The sequence below is a fragment of the Bos javanicus genome, chromosome 29 (assembly GCF_032452875.1).
Source record: "Bos javanicus breed banteng chromosome 29, ARS-OSU_banteng_1.0, whole genome shotgun sequence".
NCBI classification, from domain to species: domain Eukaryota; kingdom Metazoa; phylum Chordata; class Mammalia; order Artiodactyla; family Bovidae; genus Bos; species Bos javanicus.
Window position 1 is genome coordinate 37,488,962 of NC_083896.1, and position 25,134 is coordinate 37,514,095.

Sequence of the window (25,134 nt, forward strand, 5' to 3'; positions counted from 1 at the left end):
TGATTTCCTTTAGGATTGACTTGTTTGATCTCCGTAGGATCAAAGGTATATATGTATCAATCCCAGTCTCCCAATTCCTCCCATCCCTCCCCCTTTCCCCTTGGTGTCCATACATTTGTTCTCTACATCTATGTCTCTATTTCTGCTTTGCAAATGAGATCACCTATACCACTTTTCTAGATTTTACATCTATGTGTTAATACCAGATATTTGCTTTACTCTTTCTGATTTACTTCACTCTGTATGACTCTTCACTCTGTGTGGGTTCTCCAGGTCCATCTATGTCTCTACAAATGACTTCATTTCATGCTTTTTTATGGCTGAGTATCCATTGTGTATATGTACTGCATCTTCTTTATCCATTCTTCTGTTGGTGGATGTTTAGGTTGCTTTCCTGGCTAATTATATAGTGCTGCTATGAACACTGGGGTACATGAATCTTTTTGAATTATGGTTTTCTCTGAGTATATGCCCAGCAGTGGGATTGCTGGGTCACAAGGTAGTTCTGTTTTTAGAACTGCCATGCTGTTTTAAGGAGCCTCCATACTGTTCTTCATAGTGGTTGTATCAACTTGCATTCCCACCAACTGTGCATGAGGGTTTCCTTTTCTCTACACCCACTCCAGCATTTATTGTTTGTAGGTTTTTTGATGATGGCCATTATGACCAGTGTGAGGTGGTACCTCACTGTAGTTTTGATTTTCCTGACACCTTTTAACATGCACCTGTGCCTCTGGTTCACACTCTTCTGGAATAGACTGTGCCTTTTGTGCAGCTTTAACCTGACCCTCCTTTCAAAGTCCACTCTTGGTTGGATGTCCTATTCAATGTCCAGCCACTCACAAACCTCCAGAGACCAGCCCAAATCTTTGACATGTCTTCCACCTACTTTATCACTGATGGCCTGGTTCTTTGTTTGTTTCCAGCCATAACTTGTACAGGCACAATTCAGAGATGTTGTGGGTTTAGTTCCGGACCCCTTCCAAAAAGTAAATATCCTACTGAATTTTTTGATTTCCCAGTGCAACTAAAAGTTGTGTTTATGCTGCACCGTAGTCTATTAGGTGTGCAATACCATTATGTCTAAAGGAATATACCATAATTTTAAAATAATGCTGCTGAGAAAATAGTGCTACAGACTTACTCAATGCAGGGTTACCACAAACCTTCAATTGATTAAAAAAAAAAAAAGCAATATCTGGCAATCACAATGAAACGAGGTATGCCTGTACTATGATTATCTGACAATGGTTAGATTCTACCTTGCCAAGTCATTATAAACGTCTAGAAATCTATATACCTCAGCATGTAACATACCATCTGACACACAGAAGACACTCAGTAAATACTTGTTAATTACTTCCTCAATTGCTTATAAACATATTGGCTTATGAGATCTTAGTGGCCCACTTCTCAAAGGCCCATGGAACCCCATTCCTACCCAATCAAGGCCATAAATATTCTGAAGGTCAAATGAGCTCAACTCAGAAGCCAGAGAATGGATTCATTGTTTGACTCAAAGTGAAATTGCAAACAAGACTTTGGAGCTTCAAAGAGAAACCAAATGTTCTTTTATCAGAAATTTCTAGGCCAGGTTTCAGAGGCCCACAGGTTCAGAAGAAGGAACATTGAAAGGCTCGCCGGGTCGACCAGGTAAGACATCTATGACTTCCTCTCCTTGGGCCTCACAGAAACTGGACCATACTAGGGGAGGCATGGGGCCTAGATGGGCCCTGAGTAGGGTCTCTGGGGAAACGCCATAAGTCAGGGATCTGTATATAATGCATATACCTTTTTATAAAAGCATTTAAGATAAGCCAGCACAGTCCACAGAGACAGAATTTGCAACCACCTAAGCTTGCAGATGCAGAGTCTGGCCAGCTAAGGAGGTAAGAAGAAACAGAACAGATTTCAGAGATAGTTCATATCTCTGTGTGAACCCAGATATCTTAAGATAGAAGGTGGGAAACCCCACAGGACATCTCCATTTCTCCCCTGCCTGAGTCCAGCTGTAATTAAAGTGTGATCAGGTATAGGACGGATCTAGAACTGATGGAAAGGCTCCTAGAGAACCCCCTCCTTTGTTCCTGACAGCAGCAGGGACTAAAGGGATCTCGGGAGAGTCTATCACAGGATCCAGCTGCCCCTGCCAGTCGCCAGGTTTGTAGTTATATTATTTATCACACATGTAAGAAGAAAGTTTGTTCTGAAAAAGGGAGAGAAATATAATCCATTCTCTCATATCATGTAGCAGACTGTAACATTCTGTGTGGTATCCATTATGAAAATTGAAGGCAGACAGACCAGAGTTCAAATCTCAGCTTTGGCATTTCCTAGCTGTGTGTTCATGACCTGAGTTACTTAACCTCAGTTACTTTGTCTGCAAAATGCTCACAGCAGTGATATATAGCTAGAGGAATTGCCTGATGCCTACAGGGCTGTGGAGTCTAAACACTGATGCTTGCTGTAGTTGTTATTATAAATCACCCTTATGGGAAACCTGAAGTTCCTCCGAGAAAGCAAGGGGTAAATCAAGGTCAAGGCAGAAGTGGCACATGCTGCATATGTCCATCTCAGTTAACACTGCCAAATATTCTGCCACTCCTATGTCACCTGGCAGAGAGAGCATTCTTTTTGAAAAATTAAAAAAAAAAATAGTGAAAAGAAGATTGCAGTCAGAAAGAATAAATTCAAGTCTCAAATCCATTTATCCACAAGCAAATTATTTCACTTTCAAAGACTCCATCTCCCTGTTTGCAGGGATGCAGGTAGGATCAAGAATAGTGAGAGAAAAAAGAAAAAGAACAAATACTCTTTAAAAGGAAAAAAAAAAAGCGAGGAGACACAGCGAGTAACTGAACTGTCAGTTGACAGACCAGTGAAAGCTGTTGCTCTTATGGGAGAACTGGAGAGACCAGCTAGATTTTTTTAATTAGTTATTATTATTTTTTAATATTAACTTGGCTTATTATCAGACAGCCCACTGTCTTAGCTGCTCGAGGACATATGAGATCTTAGTTCCCCAACCAGGACTCAAACCCTTGTCCTTGCATTGCAAGGTGGATTCTTAACCACTGGACCACCAGGGAAGTCCCTAGATTTTAAAATAAGAAAAATTTGGGGAATTTCTCGGAGTTCTATATAGTTTATATTTTTACCTGTTAGGGTCCAAGAGAAACGAATTAAACCAAGAAGGAGATGCGTAGGACATTTATATACCACCATGGTTCTCAAACTTCACCAGCCTCAGAGTCACCTGGAGAGTAAGTTAAAACAGATGGCTGCAAATGGCACAATTTCATTCTTTTTATGGCTGAGTAATGTTCAATTGTATATATGTACTACATCTGCTTTATCCATTCAGCTGTTGATGGACATTTAGGTTGCTTCCATGTCCTGGCTACTGTAATAAGTGCTGCAATGAATATTGGGGTGTATGTACACCCCAATGTGAATGTACTTAGTGCCACTGAACTGTACAATTAAATATGCTTAAAATGGTTAAAATAGTATGTTTTATATTATGTATCTTTTACCACAATTAAAAAAAATTTTTTTTAACAGGCAGCTGGTCCCCATGCTTGGGGGGTTCTTATTTAGTGAAAGTGAAATTGCTCAGTCGTGTCTGACTCTTTGTGAACCCATGAACTGTAGCCTACCAGGCTCCTCCATCCATGGAATTTTCCAGGCAAGAGTACTGGAGTGGGTTGCCATTTTCTTCTCCAGAGGATCTTCTTGACCCAGGGATCCAGCGCGGGTCTCCCAAATTGCAGACAGACGCTTTACCGTCTGAGTCACCAGGGAAGCCCTTCTTATTTAGTAGGTCTAGGCAGAGGACCAGTAGTCATGTATGGATGTGAGAGTTGGACCATAAAGAAAGCTGAGCACCGAAGAACTGATGCTTTTGAACTGTGGTGTTGAAGAAGACTCTCAAGAGTCCCTTGGACTGCAAGACCAAACCAGCCAATCCTAAAGGAAATCAGTCTTGAATATTCATTGGAAGGACTGATGCTGAAGCTGAAGCTCCAATGCTTTGGCCACCTGATGTGAGGAGCTGACTCACTGGAAAAGACCCTGATGCTGGGAAAGATTGAAGGCAGGAAGAGAAGGGGATGACAGAAAATGAGATGGTTGGATGGCTTCAACAACTCAATGGACATGAGTTTGAGCAGGCTCTGGGAGTTGGTGATGGACAGGGGAGCCTAGCGTGCTGTAGTCCATGGGAGTCACAAAGAGCTGGACCCGACTGAGTGACTGAACTGACTGAACTGAACTGAGGCAGAGGACAGAGAATCTACATTTCTAATAAGTTCCCAAGTGAAAGTCTCACCTGTCCAGAGACCACACTTTAGATCCATGGCTGTAGGTACCAGAAATGAATTTGAGATCAATTAAGAAAAATGTTCAAAACAAAGGCCCTTCTCCAAGAATGGTCTCTGGTGGTGGTATGGTGGTTTAAATCACTAAGTCATGTCCGACTCTTACAAGCCCATGAACTATAGCCTGTCAGGCTCCTCTGTCTATGGGATTTTCCAGACAAGAATGGAGTGGGTTGCCATTTCCTCCTCCAGGGGATCTTCCCAACCCAAGAATCAAATCTGAGTCTCCTGCATTGCAGGTGTATTCTTTACTGCTGAACCATCAGGGAAGACTGAGGATGGTGTCTACTCATCAACACACAGATGCTAAGTATGTCCTCTGTGCCAGGCTCTGTGCGGGAAAGTTTCTCACTTAATCCTGACAACACCCTCTGAGAAAGATGTTATTATGATCTACCTGTCAGAGATAAGGAAACTGAAGCCTAAAGAACTCATGCAACTTGATCAAGGTCATGTAACTAGTAAATGAAGAGACTGGGAAAGGACCCAAGGATGTCTGAATTCTTAGCCCTGATGCTGTCTTGCCTTTCCGTTTATTTTTTAGCTTATTAATATTAAGTAGTGCCAGTTAATTAGCCAGCCAAACCCAGGTTGGTCATTGATAGGTCTGAGTGTTTCTCTCCCTCTGGAAGCAATTAGGATCATGGTGGGCTGGGATGTGATGGAATTCATTTTGTAAGTGCGACTTAGAGGCACTTCCTATTGGGCAGAAAACTCCCTGATAGCAGACTTCTGGAATCTATTGTTTTTGTTCAGTCATGTGTGACTCATTGCAATCCTAGTAGCTAGGCTCCTCTGTCCTCCCCTGTCTCCCAGTTGGCTCAATTTATGCCCATTGAGTCAGTCATGCTATCTGGAATCGAGGAACTGTAGAATTCAGTTTCCTGCCAGCAGGGAGTGTATCATTTAGGGGGAGAGACAAGATCAGCAGCTGCAGCACTTAACAGTTAATATCAACATTAATGATACAAGGGACCTTTTCTCTCACCTGAATGGGAAACCTTTCCAGCTGTGTCTTCAGAATCTGAAGCTACTTATCTGCTGCCACCCATGGTGTGGTGGCTCTTGCTCATGAGCATAGATAATGAAGAAATTCTCCAAGCCTCTCAGCTTATCGGGGCTTCCCAGGTGGTGCTAGTGGTAAAGAACCTGCCTGCCAATGCAGGAGACATAAGAGACATGGGTTTGATCCTTGGGTCAGGAAGATTCCCTTGGAGGAGAGCATGGCAACCCACTCCAGTATTCTTGCCTAGAGAATCCTATGGACAGAGGAGCCTGACAGGCTACAGTCCATAGAGTTGCAAAGAGTCAGAAATGACTGAAGAGACTCAGCACGCACTCAGCTTATCAGGGGTCAAATCATGATGAGATCCAAGTTTCACTTCAAGCCCTTCCCTTCACAACTGTTGCTAATGCTCAGGACTCAGTTGTAACTACATGCTGTTAAGGGTGTGGCCACTATCATAATACCCAGTACCTTGGCCCATAATGGTTTAAACCCAGATAAATAGAAATAAGCAAAACTCCTACATGGTCCTAACCACAATACCAACTGGGACATGACTCATGAGATGTAAAGGATGACTGTCCATGGTCGTCCTGGGAAGACAGGTAGCAAGAGATAGTCCAGTTTTCTGCTCCAAAACCAATTAATGTTGAAAAGTGAAGCGAAAGTGTTAGTTGCTCAGTCATATCTGACTCTTTGCAACCCCAAGGACTATAGCCCACCAGGCTCCTCTGTCCATGGAATTTTCCAGATAAGAATACTGGAGTGGGTAAGCCATTCCCTTCCTCAGGGGATCTTCCCAACCCAGGGACTGAACCGGGTCTCCTGCATTGCAGGCAGATTCTTTACTGTCTAAGCCACTAGGGAAAAGTCATACACAAATTAGCTTCATTAGATTAAACCCATAACTAGTTATAAACTAGCTACAGATTTTAAAGGGCTGAGAGTACAGCTGGGGATAATGAGAACCTGGATAAAAAGTAAAAAATCACCAGGATCCAAGGTGTTTCCTTCTCTTTGTCTCTCTATTTCTGTCCCTCTCCCACCACCTGCTTCTTCATCTATTTCTCCCCACCCCTCAGCCCTGCTATAATATCAGCTTCATTCTTTTCATTCTAACTGATTTTCTCTACTACCCTACACATGACACAATTGTGACACTCTCCAGCTCTGCATAACCCCCTCAATCTGAAATGGTTCTTGGGTCCAATTCCACATTCCCAAGATTGGAAAGTTCTAGGCCCAGCTGGGGTCCCTTGTCCACCCCTAGGCTGTCAGCTGTGGCCAGGGCAGGGGAGAGGATGGCGAGGTCACATCCAATCTCTCAGATACTTAAGGCAGGCAGATTGAAACATTGACCTCAGGATTGTAAACAAAGCCACTGCCTCAGCTGAAAACAATAGTCTACAGGGATAAGGGGCCCCAGGTAACCTAGTCTTGCAAATCCAAACCCCCCAAAAAACAAAAACCAAAAACCAACATGTCCCAAAGAACACAGACTACAAGGAAGGGAAGAAGATCATTCTGTATAATATCATGCTAGATGATTTCGATGTTTTTATTTTTGGTGATTTTTATTTTAATGAAGAAGCTAAAGATAAGGATGGGGTCAGATGCAGCACATATTAATTTTCTCAGAGGAGGGAAAATGCACCTTCTTACCTGTTTTGCAGCACTTGAGCATCATGATGGAGCAGGGAGTTGGAGCCAACACTGTGCCTGGTGTTACGGCACCAGGTAATGTGTACATGATCCAAGCCAGGAATCCTGTGGCTCCTGGGAGCAAGGGGCAGCCTGTGGGCATGGCCACTTACTTAACATCCAGAGTGACCGAGAGTGATGCAGGAAGAGCGAACTTACAGACGCCACGCGTGGTGATCCAGAATCCAGCGGAAGTGAATGCCACACAGGGTCCGCCCACTGCGCTTCAGCATCCGACAGCAGTGGCCAGTTTGCAGACCCCACCTGGGGAGATCCAGTACTCACTGGGAACCACAGACCTCCAAACCCAGCCTGGAGGCCCTCAGAATCCCCCCACATGTGCCCCTGGGCCGATGTATACCTCCAACCAGTTCCAATGGAACATGCCATTTGGATCATCTTTTACGTTCGATCCCAAGAAATTCATAAAGGACGAGGTCAGGACACTAGGGGTGAGTGTGATCTCTATTTCTCTCCAGTTTGGGTCCCTTCATGAGCCCGGCTGTAGTGAGTGCACTTGGATAAGGAAGGGAATGGATTTAGAGGGCAGAGGACACGAAGGTAGGTGGCAGCTTCTGGAGGTTGGGTCAGGACGACCCCACAGAGGCCAGTCTCTCCCTTATTTTCATCCAGAAACCATCCTTGATGACCTCAGAGGGGCTGTTGTAACTACAGTACCTTCTGGTAATTGCCACAGGACATGCATAAATTGTCCTGGTGCTTGAAGAGTACAAACTGGCCAGCTCTCCTGAGAGGACCCAACCACCTGCTGGGGGCAGAATAGGACAGGCTCACACACACCCCAGCCTACCTCTGTCTGTCGATCCTTCAGGGACAGACAACCCAGTGTACTGTGCCAAGAGCAGGGGATTGTTTGCCTCCAAAACTTATCCAAATCAAATCTTGGATTAACTTCTATAAAACACTGCCAGTAAAAATAAGCAATCTATAATAGGAATAGAAACAGGTTTTATTTGAGCCAAACTGAAGTGTGTAGCCCAGAAGACAGCCTCTCAGATAACTCTGAGAAACTGCTCTGGAGAAGTAGGGTGGCTAGCACAGTTTTATATCTCATTGGATCTAGTGTACAATTCTTTAAGGTTTCAAAAAACAAAAAAACAGATCAACATGTACACAGGGAGTCAGTGTGGCCTTCGCACCTGGGGGTAAGTGTTAGCTTCTCAGTCGTGTCTGACTCTTTACAACCTTATGGACTGTAGCCTGCCAGGCTCCTCTGTCCATGGAATCTCCAGGCAAGAATACTGGCATGGGTTGCCATTCCTTTCTCTAGCAGATCTTCTGGACCCAGGGATCTAACCCACATGTCCTGCATTGGCAGGCAGATTCTTTACCATCTGAGCCAATGCACCTGGGAAGGGAGGCTTATCACTGAAGGAGCCCCAGCGTTGGCATCCCAGGAAGGGAGGCATTTCATCTCTGTCTTTTTTTTTGGACTGTGCCAGGTCTCAGTTGCAGCTTGTTAGATCTTTTTTTTAGTTGTGGCATGTGGTATCTAGTTCCCTGACAAGGGATCAGATGGCTCCTTGCATTGGGAGCACAGAGTCTTAGCTACTAGACCACCACAGAAGTCCCCAAATTTCCCGGGTGAATTTTTTTAGGGGGATCAAGGTGCATAGCTCTCAGGGTCTTAGTCCTTGACCAGGGATTGAACTCACTCTCATCAAGGAAAGCGTAAAGCCGTAAGCTCTGGACCAGCAGAGAAATTCCTAACATTTATTTAACGTAGACATTCTTTACTTCTGGTCAATATGCCCTTTTCTTTAATAATTAAAGCAAATGTACAGTGGAGGTTTGATAGGCCACAAACAGGCTGTTTTAGTTAGCATAATGTGTATAAACCAGAATGACTTCCCCAAACCTCAGTATGGGAAGTTTTCTTTGAACAACAGTATTAGGAATAGAAATACTGGTCACAGGCAGGAAATGAGATTATAAATGTGTGTGGAAAACCTTCAATAGGTGAAGATATTATATGATATTTCATAGTAGTTATAAGTTCATGTTATGATTATTTTCCTTATTAATACTGGACAAATGCTTGTTAACTTTGGGTTCCAATTACTTTAAAGTCTTTCAAAAGAATTATTTTAAGTTAGAGCAAATGCCAGGGAACCTGATCAAACATAGAGAAAGGTCAAAAACATGGACTCCCTTTAGTGAACTACAGTTCATTTGGGAGAAGCTATGCCTTTATCTTAAGATAAAGTGGGCACACAGATGAGATCAAGCATGTTATTTGATGAAGCAGTGGACATGAAACCCAGATCTGTACACTAAGCTCTAGACTCATTGAGCATGAGAGCTGACACATCTGTTCAACACTGATCACTTGACTCCTGAGCAACCTGAGGCCTGAAGAAGTCAAATGTCACCTTAAATTTTCAGGTATAGCAAGTGCTGCAGGATCCCCAAACAGGAGGTATTTTGTCCTGAATGTGGGGCTGTCAGTAAAAGGATGTATTTGGTCGTTGAAAGAAAGATGGGATTTCAGTAGGATGAGGGTGAAGCCAATACCTTTCAGACAGAAGTGGAAGAAAAGCAGGTGGGAAGGAGGAACAGCACAGGCTTGCAGGCACTGAGGATCCCACAGCAGGGAATACACAGGGGTGGGGCCTAGGAAAGGTGTGGGTGGAGGGCTTGCAAACACCTCCCAAGTGGCAGGACCTATCTATAAGCTTTATGGGCACTTAAAAGAAAAAAGAACAAAATGTGGCCATGCCTTGTGACCCATGGGATCTTAGTTCCCTAACCAGGGATTGAACCCGTGCCCCCTGCATTGGAAGGCAGAGTCTTAACCACTGTATTGCCAGGGAAGTCTCCATAGGGCCCTCTTTCTAATCTCTGCAACCAGTGGTTCCTAACCTTTTTTGGCACCAGGGACCGGTTTCCTGAAAGACAGTTTTTCCGCAGGCGGGGTAGGGGGAATGTAGAAAGCAATGGCAGCCCACTCCAGTACTCTTGCCTGGAAAATCCCATGGACAGAGGAACCTGGTGGGCTGCCGTCTATGGGGTCCCACAGAGTCGGACACGACTGAAGCGACTTAGCAGCAGCAGCAGCAGCAGCAGCAGGGTGGGGGGAATGGTTTCAGGATGAGCATTATATTTCAAGAGCATTATGTTTATTGTACTCTTGATTTCTGTTATTGTTACATCAGCTCCACCTCAGATCATTAGGCATTAGATTCTGGATGTTGAGGACCCCCGTCTACAGCAACCCCGCAAGCCAGATACGGTCATCCCAGTCTTAGGGAGAGACATAGGGAGGGTGCTTGCCTGAGGCCACGCCAGAGCCAGGATTCAAGCCTGTCTGGTATGCTGCCAAAGCCCCCGCCCAGGCATCTTCTCTGCAAGCCTGCAGGTGCAGAGTCCAGAGGGAAAGCCATCCTGATCTGTTCTATCCCCCACCCCTCCATCTTCCGTTTATGTCCATGGCTCTCAATTCTGAGTGTACGTTGGCATCATCTGTGGAGCTTCAAAACAATACCTTGACATGACTCCACCCCAAGAGATTTATGCCCTAAGAGCAGTCATGCTCAGGGATTCTGGGATACAGTCTGGGCTACCGAGGGAGCTACAGTCCCACAGGCCCCCAGCTCTGCTCTTTCTCACGATGCCTTGTCCTCCCTGCAGGCCATCCAGATTCTCATCGGCCTGACTCACATCTTCACTGCCATCAATCCTTCACTGTATCGTCAATATTCTTATTCCGCAATATCAGGGTACCTGGTCTGGGGAGGAATATTCGTGAGTACAAGGCCCTGTGGCTTCCTTCTGGGTTCTGAGTTACCAGACCGGGATGGGGGAGTGAAAGAAGAAAGAGCCTGGAATGCACTCCCAATAATAGGGCTCTGGGAGCCCAGAGCCAGCCACCTAAGACTGTAGGTGCAGGACAGGATTAAGGACCCGGCCCGGACCCCGTGCTCCAGCAACTCGCCCCCTGCCTCTAAGGAACTTTCAGCTATTCACAAGCCAATCACGTGCTTTAATTATTCCACCCTCTCGGGGTTGTCATTTGGTGTAAATGTAAATATGTAAATCATGTATAACCCCACCCTTATTCTCCCATGCCCTGTTGCTGGGAAAGATTGAAGGCAAATGGAGAAGGGGGCAGCAGAGGATGAGATGGTTAGACAGCATCATTGACTCAATGGATATGGAACTTGAGCAAACTCCAGGAGAGAGTGAAGGACAGGGGAGCCACGCTGCAGTCTATGAGGTCGCAAAGAATCAGACACTACTTAGCAACCAAACAACTACAGAATCACATGACCCTCTTGTAGATAGAAAGAGCAGGGTTTGTTTGTTCACGTCCATTTGCCAGATGAGAAGACTGGGGTTCAGAGAGATTAGGCAAGATGACTACAGGCTCACAGCCAGGAAGGGTTGGAAGAAAGTCCTGATGGAGCCCAGGCCCCCTCAATTCAGGGCTCTCATAACTGGACCAAATTCTTCCTGCCTCTGGGTTCACACATCCATCACCTGCCTCGCAGCATCTAGGGCCAGTTAGGACCCCCAGGCTGGAGCAGCAACTTGCCTAGGGTCACAGCAAGGTGAGTTAGGAGCAAGAGTGGAGCAGAAGCCTAGGTCTCCCGTCTCCCAGCCCCAAGGCTCTGCTCACCCTACTACCCTGTCCCTGCTTTTCCAAGATCACAGTCGAGAATAGAGTGGCGGGAGGCCAGATGATCCATGAGTTTGGGCGATGCCTGTGCCCAGGCAGTGGGCCCAATGGGGACCAGGCACAGAAATAAGATGTCTAGTATCCTGAAACAAAATTTAGGCTTTTAGGGGAAAAGATTTTAACCTAGACACAGAGGAGTTCGGGAATTGTGGCATCTAACCACTGGGATGGTGAAAATGTTGAGGTAAACAGACATGCCCATCTTAAGAAACAAGGCATGTAGGCCTTGAAGACTCAGAGCTACACCTCTGAATGGACTGTGGTCTTTTCAACACACTGTACAACTGCTCTTACTCCTTTCTGTCTGCGTAGTTTATCATCTCTGGATCGCTCTCAGTGGAGGCTGAAAAGGACCGCAGTTCTTGCATGGTGAGTTGTAATTCCATCTTTCATCATCCTTCAATGTTAGAATGTTAGAATGTGACTCTCCAGGGGCCTCCAAGTAGCCTCCCAGAGTGGCCTGGTCCTGGCCCCAGGGTTCAGCGCTCTTACATACCTTACTTCATTCAGTCCCCACATGCCTACAAAGTTCTGTGATCCTCATTCTGTAGAAGAGGAAACCGAGTCACAGAAAGGTCGGGTGACTGGACTTAAGATCACACAGCAGGAATGTGGCCAAGCTGGGGTTTAAACCCAGAGCCCTCTGATCCCACCACTGTGCCTTCACCTATTGCATTTAATTACTCAAACACTTGGCATTTTGGCAAATGGCCAAGTAGTCACAGCACCATGACCTTGGGGTGCTCTGAATTAAACAGAAGGTCAGGTAGAGACCAAGTGGAAATGTGTGCACATTTCAGCCACCTCTGTAAGGCACCTCCTGCCCTCCCCTTTGGCTAGACCTATAAAAATGAGGGGAGTGTGTGCCTTGAACAGTTCAGAGTTCAAACCATAGGACACAGGACCCAGAATTCCCTTGCACCGTCAGAATGTCATCCTTTGTCTCGACAGCCAGAGATACACCTATGAATGTTTCATTTTTGTTGAGGCCTTTAAGAAGCTTAGGGATAAATGTAGAGCTTCTAAGGGCCCTCCTCTCATCCCTGGCTCCAGGTCCTTCCTGCCCCTCTCCATGTTCTCCAAAGGGCTTCTTGTCTCTTCTGCCTTTTCAATGGGAAAGCCGTGGGTTAGCTAGGGGGCTGGGTTGTCCCGTGGAGGGTTTCCAGTGACCAGTCCTTTCTCTGCAAGGCAAATGTCTGCTGCCCCTCAGTCTGCCTTACTCCATCCCCTTCAACAGGATAAGAGCCCCTTTCCCAGGCCCCCCAACTTCAGCCGAGCTCACAGTGCTCCTTAATCGACGAACAAAAGTGGATCGAACTCTTGTCCTACATCTTCTGGGAAATCCAATGACCTCTCCAAGATGCCTACCAATTCCTGGGGGGCTCCCAGTCCCCCCTGGTTCTGATGATTGACTTCCAGATGAAGTGTCTACTTCCATCTCTACTCTGCTTGCCAGCCTTCCCAGCCTCCGCCCACAGGTGGACACAGTCCTTCCCTCCCCATCTCCATCCCCATGAGCCACCTTCCAGGGGAGGCAGTTGAGCAGGGGACATTGTGAGTGATTGGAGGATTTCAGCATCCCGACACTGGGCAGAAGATCCCTTAAAATGGAGTACTAGACTTTCTGGTTCTGAAAACCCTCCCTAGCCAATCCTGCCAGCCCAGACTCCAGCTCCCTCCAGCAGGACTGAAACGTTCCTCTCCCTTCTCTCAAGGCAATCCTCTAATCCCAATTCATGCCCCCTGCCACCATCACCCCCATCCCTGCTCATTTCTTCCACAGAGCAGCTCCGCATCCTTGCCACCTCTCCTCCCAATCTGGCTTTTGAATGTCATTTCCTGCACTGGCAGCTACTTTTGGAGGTATTTCCCCAAACAAATACAGCTACAGCCCCTGGCCCAGGTGGACTCTGCCTATTGAATAAAGAATAATCTCACCTCAGTGAGTTTAGGATAAGCTGGTTTCTCCACAACCCTTCTCTTTCCTGCCCAGGCTCCCCTTTCCTCCTGCTCCCTGAGGAGTCCCCACAAGCCCGGCTTCAGACTCGACTCACCGGTGCCTCTCCCCCTGCCTCTTCCAGGTGCATGGCAGCGTCGGCATGAACGTGGTCAGCGCTATCGTTTCCCTGGCTGGGGTCTTGCTTCTTCTTGTGGATCTGATCCGTAACCCGGCGGTGAGGATCCAGGCTACGAGCATCCCAGGCTTCCGAAAGATCGGGGAGGCTTGTTTATGAGGTTGTTCCAAAGCAGGAAGGAATCACAGCCAAATTCCACCCTCGTATGACAGCCCTAGTCCTAAAATGTGTTATTTGTTGTTGTTCAGTCGCTCAGACATGTCCTACTCTTTGCAACCCCATGGACTGCAGCACGCCAGGCTTTCCCATCCTTCACTATCTCTTGGAGCTTGTTCAAACTCACGTCCATTGAGTTGGTGATGCCATCCAACCAGCTCACCCTCTGTCATCCCCTTCTCCTCCTGTCCTCAGTCCTTCGCAGGATCATGGTCTTCTCCAGTGAGTCAGCTCTTTGCATCAGGTGGCTAAAGTATTGGAGCTTCAGCTTCAGCATCAGTCCTTCCAATGAATATTCAGGGTTGACTTCCTTTAGGATTAACGGGTTTGATCTCCTTGCTACCCAAGGGACCCTCAAGAGTCTTCTCCAGCACCACAGTTCGAAAGCATCCTAAAATGCGTAACCCTCACCAAAACCCCTGACTTCTGAGGCAGGTGAGATAGATCCCATTTTATCTGAGATTCAGATAGCTGGAGCCAGGTGGCCCCTCCTTATACCTGTTCTGTTCCTGCTTGGAGGCAGCAAACGCCAAGGCAGGCAGGTGGGGCAGTAGCCACAGTCAGACCTCAAGGCCACCTGCCCCCAGGAAGCTGTTGAGGGAGGGACAGCTGGTGGCAAGAACAGAAGGTGCTGTCCCCAGGTTCTCCTCTTATCTGGGGCCCCCAGAAGCAGATGCTGGATCCGGGATTCAGGAGCAAGTCATTTATTTCAGAAGTTCCCTTAGGAAATACTGGTAGGGGAGAGAATAAGATGAACAAGGAAAGGAAGGCACAGATAAAGGGTGTCACCAAGCAAGTCACTGCCGGAGCTTAATCCTGCTGGGACTCTAGCAGACAGAGAGGACACTGCCTCAGAGTTACATCCTGTCCTGGGTAGGGGCCTGCGGTACTCGCCCACCAATTCCCACCATCACTGATTGAAAACTACTCCTGGGGGCATCAAATGCCACACATGTGCCAGGGTTCTTGTGAGGTGGGTCTCACTTTGGGTTCCTCCCATAGCTGACTTTTTTTTTGTGGCTGCACTGGGTCTCATTGCTCTGTGCAGGTTTTCTCTAATTGCAGTCAGCAGGGGCTACTCTCTAGTTGCAGAGCGTGGACTGCTCATCGCAGTGACTTCTCTTGCTGCAGAGCACAGGTTCTAGGGCTCAAGGGCTTTGATAGTTGTGGCACGTGGGCTCTAGAGGGCAAGCTCGGTAGTTGTGGCACACGGGCTTAGTTACCCCGAAGCCTGTGGAATCTTCCCAGACCTGGGATCAAACCCATGTCCCCTGCATTGGCAGGCAGATTCTTTACCACTGGACCACCAGGGAAGTCCCAGAACTGACTTTGAGACAAGCAGCTTATTTGGGGGAGGAAGCAAATGCCAGCAGGGTGATGAGAAATGGGGTGGGGAAGAGAAGGGACCAGTAAAGATATGATGTAATCAAGCCACTTACCCTGAGTGTTGGTTCCTAAACCAGTCCCCACCCCTGGAGGGCAGGGGGAGACTGACCAAAGAGGCAGCCATGCCAGACTGGCAGGTGGCACGTCTAATAAGACAAGGAACTGATGTATGAGGCTTGTCTTGGGCCGCTGCAAGATGAGTTGACCTCTGCACTGCCCATCAGAATCCTACAAATGCAATTGCATCCAGTCCAGATGGTCTTAACACCACCTACTCTCAAGGCTGCATCCTCAAAAATGACTCCCACTGCAGAAGTGCATTCCAAGGGGAGGGGTGAAGACCTCTGATTGCCTGGGTCCAGCTGTCAGAGGACTTCCCCCAGGTGACTTCATCCAACACTGAAAACTCACCTGGGAAAGCAGTGCAGACACATGCTTCAGTCACACCCTCCTAGCCCAGGGGTGAGAATCGAGGGTATTTATCCACTAGCCCCTGTCAGTCATTGATAGACCACTGATCTGAAATCCTCCCGGAATTTTAGACTTGTTGTATGAAGAGCAAAGTGGACCCCAAGGACCAGAGAAAGCCCCAAGGCAAAGAAACGCAGGTGCCAGTAGTTGGAAGTCTGGCTGTCGTGCCCTCAAACGTACCATGGGGGCGTGTGAGAGGGGCACCCATAGCAACTGCTCATGGAGCACGTGCCAGAGGGTCTGGGGCTCTCCAGCTGAGGCATGTGGTGCTTGCCTAAGATGAGCCCTACAGGCATGGATGGTCACAGGACAGTCACCTCTGTGACAAAACCCTTCCCATTGCTCTCTGCCCCTAGATTGACGTGAAGACAGTTTCCGGTGGTCTCCTCCCCTTCGTCCTGCTGGAGTTCTGCCTCACTTGTGTGGTCTCGCATTTTGGGTGCCAGGCTACATGTTGGAACCAGTTTGTGGTGAGTGTTGGGCCCTGCTCCAGGAATTAGAGAGTGTTCTGGAGGTAGCAGAGGTGACTGGACATTGGGAGAAGTGGGGCCTGAGAGGACATCTTAGTTGGTTCAGAATGTTATAACAAATATACCACAGGCTGCATGGCTTATAATTATTTCTCACAGTCTAGGAGTCTCAGATCGGGGTGCCTGGATGGTCAGGTTGTGGTGAGAATTCTCTTCCTAGCTTTCGGATGGCTGTCTTCTTATTATAGCTTCCCTATTTTACAGAAAGATAGGGAGAGCTCTCTGGCATCTCTCTCTCTAAGGGCACTAAACCCGTTCATGACCGCTCCCCTCTCATGACCTGCGAGCGTGCTAAGTCGCTTCAGTTGTGTCTGACTCTTTGCAACCCCATGGATAGTAGCTTACCAAGCTCCTCTGTCCATGGGATTCTCCAGGCAAGAAAACTGGAGTGGGTTGCCATGCCCTCCTCCAGGGGATCTTCCAGACCCAGGGATTGAATCCACGTCTCCTGTGTCTCCTGCATTGGCCGGTGGGTTCTTTACCACCAGTGCCACCTGGGAAGCCCCCTCATGACCTAATTACCTCCCAAAGGCCCCACCTCTGGATACCATCAGATTGAGGGTTAAGATTCCAACGTACAAATAAGTCCATCTCTGCTCCAAGTGTTATCACTTCCTCCAGGAGGTTAGCCTGAGCTTCTTAGGGTAGCTGGATTCCGAGAGCAGTGAGACACAGCCAGCCCCATAGGCACAGACTTTTAAGTCCCTGCCCATATCACATTCTTTAATGTCTCTTTGGCCAAAGTAAGTCACCTGGCCAACCCCAGATTCAGGGATTCAATGTGCCCTCCTGTTTGATAAGAGGAAGACAGGGCAGTCAAGGCTCCGTAACAATCCTGACATCCTAGGGCCAGCTGGCTATTAGCCCATCCCAGGGCCGGGGAGTGTGCCTTGATGAGAGGCCAAGGCCAATTCTACTCCCCGGAAGAGTCTGCCCAGATCACGGTTCTCTAGTGCTTCCATCTAGGCTCTCTGCAACCTTGACTCCATCCTCTGAACTCTTGGCTCCACGCTTGAAAACATTTTTTCTTTTCCATAAGAAGTGACCCATTTTCCATATGAAATGGTCCACCTTTTTCATCTTGAGGAAGAAGAATAGCTCTCTCAGATTGCCTCCTGTATGAAGAAAGTAGGACCCAAAGGCCCTTTTGCAGTTTGAGCAGCTCCAAGTTAATCCAAGACGATGGTCTGTTTGCTGACACAGTTTCCTTTAAAACAGTGAGAATGTTTGATCAGATTATGGTTCTTACTGTTTGACAAAAATCACACCTGAGATTATGTTCCAGACATTCCTCTCTCTTTTAGAGTATCTATTTTGGGATTAAGTTTCTGTGGGACCACGCCCTTAAAATTCTTAGAAGCTTCTTTGTCTAGCTGAAAGGGTCTGCTAGTCACTGCCTTAAACCTTTTATAGATCTTAACAAAGAGTTGTATAGAAACATCTTGGTTTGATCTTTGTTCTCAGGCCTACTTTTACTTCAAATGTCATTTATCTGTGAGGAACCTGGAAATAAGAGACAATTTTATTTTCTAATTTTTCAGGTCCCAGGCCCTCTTTTTTTCCCCTCTAAATATTACTTGTGAAATGAATCATTCTTTATATGATCTCTTCCTTATGGTACTTTACCATATGCAGCTAGGAGCAAGCAACTGACATTCCCATATAATGCCTGGTGATCTTCTTTATCAGGGCTTCCCTAGTGGCTCAGATGGTAAAGAATCTGCCTGCAGTGCAGGAAACCCTGGTCTCCGTAGCAAGAGGCAAAAGTTTTTAGGTGCATTTTCTGTCTTCCAAAATGCGACAGTCCTTCACCACTACATACCGTGGGTAATTATACATCTAGCCTGTTATGCCAGTTTCCTGGCTACTTCTCCAGCCTCACTGGCCATCCAGTCCCAAATCCAAGGCACATGTTAGATTTTGTTATCCTGCTTCTAGCTACCGATTTCTCTGTACATTAGCTTTTGCTACATATCAAACAATCCCCAGACTTAGCCCCTTAAACATAGCTGCTTCTGTAGTTGATGATTCTCTGGGTCTGCTGGGTAGTTCTTCTGGTTTGGGCCAGCTCAGCTGACCTCTGCTGGACTCGCCGTGAGTCTACAGTCGGTTGGTGAGTTGCCTGCTAACTGTATTGTCTCAAATACTCTCAATCGAATGTCTGCCAGTTGACACGCCAACTGGCCTACTTTTCTCTCATCAGCCAGTGGGCCAGCCCAGTCTTCTTTACATGGCAGCCTCAGCGTTTAAAAGGGCAGCGAGAGAGCAAGCCTGGATTTGCAAACATTTCTCTCACATTTTCTCTGTTGGTCCATTGACCAGGGAAGTTCCATGACTAAGACCAGCATCAGTGAGGGAAGGTCTACCCAAGGGCATGGCAACAGGAAGGGGAAGAATTTGTGGCCATTTTTGCAACTGACCACAGGGGAAGTTGATGGCCTCATATCCTTTTGTCTTTCAGAACAGGACAGAGGTTCCAACCATAGTCATTGCCAACCCAGCCAACACTCCCACCGGCCCCTTCAACGCTACTTACAGTACCACTGGCCATGTCAACGTTATCACCAGCTCTGCCAACCCCACCTCCCCCACCAATGCTGCAGCGATGGTGCCCCCTGTACCCTCCTAGGAAGATGTAGCTGATTTTGCCCAGAAACAGACAGTCTGTTTCAGTGACGAGGAGGAGCCATTTCAGTTGACGCTTTCCTTCTCCCGGAAACTTACAGAAGCCCATGCCCAGCACTGTTGCTGGTCCGGAATGAACAGTCACCTTCTCCCTTCTTTACTCCTCACTTTCATTTATTGATGTCTTTGTTTTTAATTCATAAATCATTTCCTGGGACACGGCATCCTTTAACCTTGGTGAAGTGCAGGGTGCACTTTTACTGTCGCTCCTGGTGGAGGTGCACTGTTCAGTGTTAGCCACTCAGTCGTGTCCGACTCTGTGACCCCATGGACTGTAGCCCACCAGGCTCCTCTGTCCATGGGATTCTCCAGGCAGGAATATTGCAGTGGGTTGCTATTTCTTCTCCAGGGGATCTTCCCGACCCAGGGATTGATTCCGGGTCTGCTGTTCTAAATTGGTGCCTCAGTCACGGAACTCTTGGAGGTCCAACTTTGGTCCCTTCCCCAAAGCTCTGACTCTGACACAGTTGCCCCAAGGAGCAAGGGGAGCAGTGGAGAGTGTGGACGCTGCAGCTGAAGTGTAGACGCCTCAGCACTCATGGGTGAATGAGTAGAAGAGTGTATGGACCCACGTGCTACTGTCTGGGGCTCTGGAAACGTGACTCACCCGTACCCGAGAAAGAGAGCTAGTCAGGTGGCTCAGTGGTATATACACACTAACTTAAAACACCTTATCTTAATGAAGAGGTACCTTCCCCATTTGCACAAAGTGCCCTATGGACTAGTAGTGTCCTGGCACGTGCTTTCAGCCCATGGAGAGTCAGCTGCTGGGGAGTCCCCTCATCTCACTTCCCCCTCCAGAGTCCTGACTCCAGCCTGACAGCAGACCCCAAAGTGGGACATCCCTGAGGGTCCAATGGCTAAGACTCTGAGCTCCTGATACACGGGGCCCAGGTTCAACCCTTAGTCAGGATCCCATATGCCGCAGCTAAAAGACCCGGGATGCTGCAATGAAAAGATCCTGCATGCTGTGACAAAGACCCAGCACGGCCATATCAATACATAAAACATTTAATTAGTTAAGCTTTTAAAAATGATGGAAGGTGGCAGTGGCTCCTTACTCCAGAGTTACTTCCAATTGATATGTCAACAAGGGACCAACCAACCTCTATCTTGCTAATGTGACAACTGCTCCTAGCATAACTGCAATAAGTGGTTCTGCTCAAGCATCTCTTTTTCTACTAGCAGTAAGGAAGAGGGAGCAAAAAAAAAAAGAGTGAAGAGTGGGAAACTCCCATCCCATCATACCTGATGGCCTGAAGTGTCCCAGCCACAAGCCCTGGATGACACATTTGTGTCACTGATCATCAGAAGGCCCTGTGACCACTGTGTAGCCCTTATGGTGTGGTTCCAGAGGTCATTCTAATATGAAAAGTCAAAGGGTGGGAGGGGGAGCTGGGAGGGTAAGGGGCAGGACCATCAGTAACATGTATACAGCAGCTGTATTTCATGAAACACAAATATTTCTTTTTTTTTTTTTCTTCCGCCGCCGCTGCCCGAAACACAAATATTTCATCTCCCAACAATAATACAGGTAGATATTTGAAGCCTGTTTTACAGATGAGGAAGCTGAGACTCAGAAACTGTTCCACAAGGGACATCTCAGAAGGACACAAAGCCAGTTTGAAGGGGATCCCACTGCCTTAAAAAGGAACAATTTGAACTTCAAGAATAATAACAATAGCAAAAATAGTAATAACAACAACAATGCCTGTGATGTGTTGGAACATGAACCTTCATAGGGATACAAAAAATATCTTTTATCACCTGTGGAGGCAGTTAGGGCACTCCCATTGTTCTGAAAATGGTAAATGACAGGAAAGAATCAAGCATTCCCAGAAGGAAAAACAAGGAGTCACTCAGCTAGAGATGGTGGCTGCACGCAGTGCCCAAATAATGAAGGAAAACGGGTCACCAGCTGTAGGAAAGGACTGGGTGAGGCTTAGTGCTGGGCTTAGAGTCTGGATGCTTCCATTTTTCTGGCTGCTCCTGGTTCTTAAAGGGTCAGCACAGCTTCTTTGGTCCCTGGCCTACGGAGTTGCTAATGTGAGAGATGAGGGGGCTGCCACAGGAGAACAGACGTCTTCATTCACCTATCGCCAGAGAAGGACCACAAGACAATCAACCGTGGAACCTCTGTGGCATTCCTCCATAAGCGTTTATTTTTGCTCACCAGTCACTGGGTTGTCTGGGCAGGACTTCTGCTCTGATCTACGCTCACCCATGTGTTTGTGTTCAGCTCAGGGTCAGCTGATGGCCCTGCTGACCTTGGCCGTGCTCTCTCACACTCTGGGGCCTCTGTGGGCACAGCTGGGCTGGCTTGGCTCTGCTCCTGGGCTGGCTTGGCTCTCATCCTCCAGCAGGCTGGCCAGGACATGCTGCGGGGCAGGTGCTGGTTTCCTGAAGAGAACAGAAGCAGGTGGCACCTCCTGAGGCCTCAGGTCAGCGCTGGCACTGGCCACTTACGCTGCACCCAAGGCAGCCTGGATCCAAGGGTTTGGGGAACTAGACTCCTGTTGTAGCTGCAGGTGTGGATACACAGAGGGAAAGAGAACCAGGCCCATTTCTGCAATCAGACTGTCCTATCCCTGGCTAAGCTGAGAGCCGGCCAGGGCCCTGCCCTTCCAGTCCACCCCGACACCATCTCCCTGATTGTGCCCAGAGGTCACAGGGGCTATTTTGATGAGAACTTGAATCTAGAAACTGGTGCACAAATTCTCTGCACCCAAACCACTCGAATACCACTCTGTGGACATGCACACTCACGACCACTCTGTGGACATGCACACTCACGGTCACACATGCTAACACATTCAAACACCCTCACACAAGTTCACACCCCCACATACTCACACACCACAGTCACACCTGCACACATGGTCACATGCTCACAGACACTCACATATACCCACACTCACACACCGGCACTTATGCATGCCTACACATGTTCACATGCATGCACTCATACACACACACGCTTTCACAAGCTCAAGTACACTCACACAAATTCCCTGTGCCCATGCCCTCACACACATGTACTCATACCTGCTCACATTCACTCCTACAATCACACATTCTGTGCTCTGCCATGGGAAAGCGGGGGACCGACTACCTGGCCCCTCTCCGCCAACGTCAGACAAGTTCAGCTGGAAGAAGTCAGGCCGCCTCCTCCAGGTAACTCTCAGTCTTCCCCCATCCTGAGCAGGAAGAGGGTGGAGGCTGATGGGGACCCCTGTGGACTAGGTCCTGGCTCTGACACTCACAGTGGGACCCCAGCAGGCCACTGGCCCCTCCAGGCCTAGTCTCCCCTCTGAACATTGAGGGAAGGAGCCGATGCCCGAAGGGGCCCTGCTCCCAGGAGCCCATGCTCCCAGCAGCAGCTTCCTGGGGCCCTGGGTGGTCAGGCCGGATGGGTGAGGCTGCAGAGCCGGGAGGGACTTGAGAACTTCCCAGAGGCGGCAGCTCCCAGCAGAAGATTTCCAAGCCCCACACGAATAGCAAGGCTTTCACACAAACATGTGTGAACTCAGGAGGGGCAGCCGGAGAGCAGAGGCAGCGGGGAGCAGGCAGCAGTGGGCAAGGCGGCGGTGACGGCCGGGTGAGTACTCCTGCCCTTCTAGGAGCAAGGCCCAGGCCAGTCCCTGGGGCAAGTCAGGGGACATGGGGTGTGACAGGGGACCTGGGGCGAATTGGGGACTTGGGGCGAGACAGGGACCTGGGGCGAGACGGGGACCTGGGGCGAGACACGGGAGGTGTGAGACAGGGGAGGTGGGGTGAGACAGGGGACCTGGAACGAGACAGGGACCTGGGGCAAGATAGGGGACCTGGGATGAGACAGGCGACCTGGGACGAGACAGGGACCTGGGGTGAGACAGGGGACCTGGGGCGAGACAGGGGACCTGGGGTGTGACAGGGGACCTGGGGTGAGACAGGGGACCTGGGGCGAGACAGGGGACCTGGGGTGTGACAGGGGACCTGGGACGAGACAGGGACCTGGGACGAGACAGGGGACCTGAGGCAAGACAGGGGAGGTGGGGTGTGACAGGGGACCTGGGACGAGACAGGGACCTGGGGCGAGTCGGGGGACCTGAGGTGTGACAGGGGAGGTGGGGTGTGACAGGGGACCTGGGATGAGACAGGGACCTGGGGCAAGATAGGGGACCTGGGGTGTGACAGGGGACCTGGGGCGAGACAGGGGACCTGGGGTGTGACAGGGGACCTGGGGCGAGACAGGGGACCTGGGGTGTGACAGGGGACCTGGGATGAGACAGGGACCTGGGGCAAGATAGGGGACCTGGGACGAGACAGGGGACCTGGGGCGAGACAGGGGACCTGGGGTGTGACAGGGGACCTGGGGTGTGACAGGGGACCTGGGGCGAGACAGGGGACCTGGGGTGTGACAGGGGACCTGGGATGAGACAGGGACCTGGGGCAAGATAGGGGACCTGGGACAAGACAGGGGACCTGGGGCGAGACAGGGGACCTGGGGTGTGACAGGGGACCTGGGATGAGACAGGGGACCTGGGGTGTGACAGGGGACCTGGGACGAGACCGGGAACCTGGGGTGAGACAAGGGACTTGGGACGAGACAGGGAACCTGGGACGAGACAGGAGACATGAGGTGTGACGGAGGACCCGGGGCAGTGGCATGCCAAACGCCAGGCAAGTAGAGAGAAGGAGACCACTGAGCAGAGACGGTGGTGACCCTGGTCTTTCCCCACCCGGCACTAAGTGGGCAGGACAGCTCCCAGGCCTCTGAATTCCTGGCCTCCCTTTGATGGGGACCCTCAGCTCAGGACCACGGCCAGGCGTTGGGCTAAAGAAAGGGCATGGGTCTTCTCTCCTCAAAGCCAGTCACTGAGAAGACTCGGGTATCGCGAGACCTTGGGCCCCCAACCGTCATCTCAGGGAACCGGAATCCTCCTCTCAGCTTTCACCACTCTCCCCCACCCTCCCCTTCCTTTCCCCACCCTCTCCCTCCTTACCCCAACCCCCACTCCTCCCCTCAGGCAGGCTGAAAGGTGATTCCAACCCTGTCCCTCCCTTCTCCAAGGAAAGAGAAGGACCTGGCAGATCCTGAGCTGGCAAGGGGCTTAGGGGCAAATATTATCTCGCCTCTCTTTTACAGATGAGGAAACAGAGGCCCAGCAAGGGGAAGGGGCTGTCCTCCAGGCTCTTGATGCAGAGCAGGCAGCAGAGCATAGTGGAAACCTTCAGAGGGGCCAGGCAGTAGGGGTGGGGGGAGGCCTGCCCTCCTCCAACACGTGTGTGCATCTGACAGCATCATCTCTGGGACAGCAGAGCAGGCCTGACCCGTCCTGAATGGGCTGGGATTGGAGAAGCCCAGTAGCTTCCTGCCAGCCTGACACCACAGGCTCAGAGTTAGAGAGAAGGGACCAATTTACACCCGTTCGACACAGAGGTGGGGCCAGGAGGCCGCACGGTGTGGGGTGGGGTGGGAGTAGATGGGGCATCCTTGGAAGACTTGAGCACCTCCCACCAACATCACAGTCACCCACTTGACAGATGGGGAAACTGAGACCCAAAGAGGTTAGGTAACTTGCCCCAGGGCCTGCAGCTGATAGAGCAGGCAGAAGGGTAGACTGGATTCTTCCCCCTGGGGCCTGAGATCTCAGCCACTCGGCAAATCTACCCCCTCCCAGATGTGCAGCGCCCCCCCTTCCAGATGTGCTCTTTGCCTTTCATCATGAGCCTCTCTCCTCCAGCTGGTAACACCTCCCCTTCCCAGCTGCTGTCACTGTGAATGAACAAAACTGCTTCTGGCGCCTCGTGAGTAAAGTCGATGCTCAGAGACACTCACAAGTCCAGGCAGCTGAGAGGTGGAGTTGGCCCAGTCAGAGGTGGTGGGTCCATGAATCAGTGTAGGACCAGGGCACCTTGGCTCTGGGGACGGAAGCCAGTGGAGTCAGTGTCCTCGGGCTCTCTGTGCAGCTCTGTGTCCCAACAGTGTGGCCCCCACATCGGA

General features: G+C 49.3%; 1 protein-coding gene across 4 annotated transcripts; it reads left to right on the forward strand.

Moving 5' to 3' along the window:
• The first annotated feature begins 1,142 nt into the window (after positions 1–1,142).
• On the forward strand, positions 1,143–19,312 carry MS4A18 (membrane spanning 4-domains A18). 4 transcript variants are annotated; one of them, XM_061406499.1, is made up of 8 exons: positions 1,149–1,653; positions 3,565–4,689; positions 7,059–7,538; positions 10,738–10,851; positions 12,098–12,154; positions 13,867–13,959; positions 16,290–16,403; positions 18,925–19,312. In XM_061406499.1, exons 3-8 carry the CDS (start codon positions 7,071–7,073, stop codon positions 19,090–19,092), a joined length of 1,014 nt encoding a protein of 337 aa, XP_061262483.1. In that variant the 5' UTR covers positions 1,149–1,653; positions 3,565–4,689; positions 7,059–7,070; the 3' UTR covers positions 19,093–19,312. The 4 variants fall into 4 exon arrangements, with proteins under 4 accessions (XP_061262485.1, XP_061262488.1, XP_061262484.1 ...); XM_061406500.1 differs by lacking the exon at positions 3,565–4,689 and having other exon boundaries at positions 1,145–1,653; XM_061406501.1 differs by lacking the exons at positions 3,565–4,689; positions 13,867–13,959 and having other exon boundaries at positions 1,143–1,653.
• The last annotated feature ends 5,822 nt before the right edge of the window (positions 19,313–25,134 follow it).

Excerpts from the sequence above, each read along its gene's own strand:
- MS4A18 (XM_061406500.1), top strand. The coding sequence starts at position 7,071 with ATGATGGAGCAGGGAGTTGGAGCCAACACTGTGCCTGGTGTTACGGCA. Across the intron at positions 10,852-12,097 it reads TGGTCTGGGGAGGAATATTC|TTTATCATCTCTGGATCGCT; the intron begins GTGAGTACAAGG and ends CTGTCTGCGTAG. Across the intron at positions 13,960-16,289 it reads ATCTGATCCGTAACCCGGCG|ATTGACGTGAAGACAGTTTC; the intron begins GTGAGGATCCAG and ends CTCTGCCCCTAG.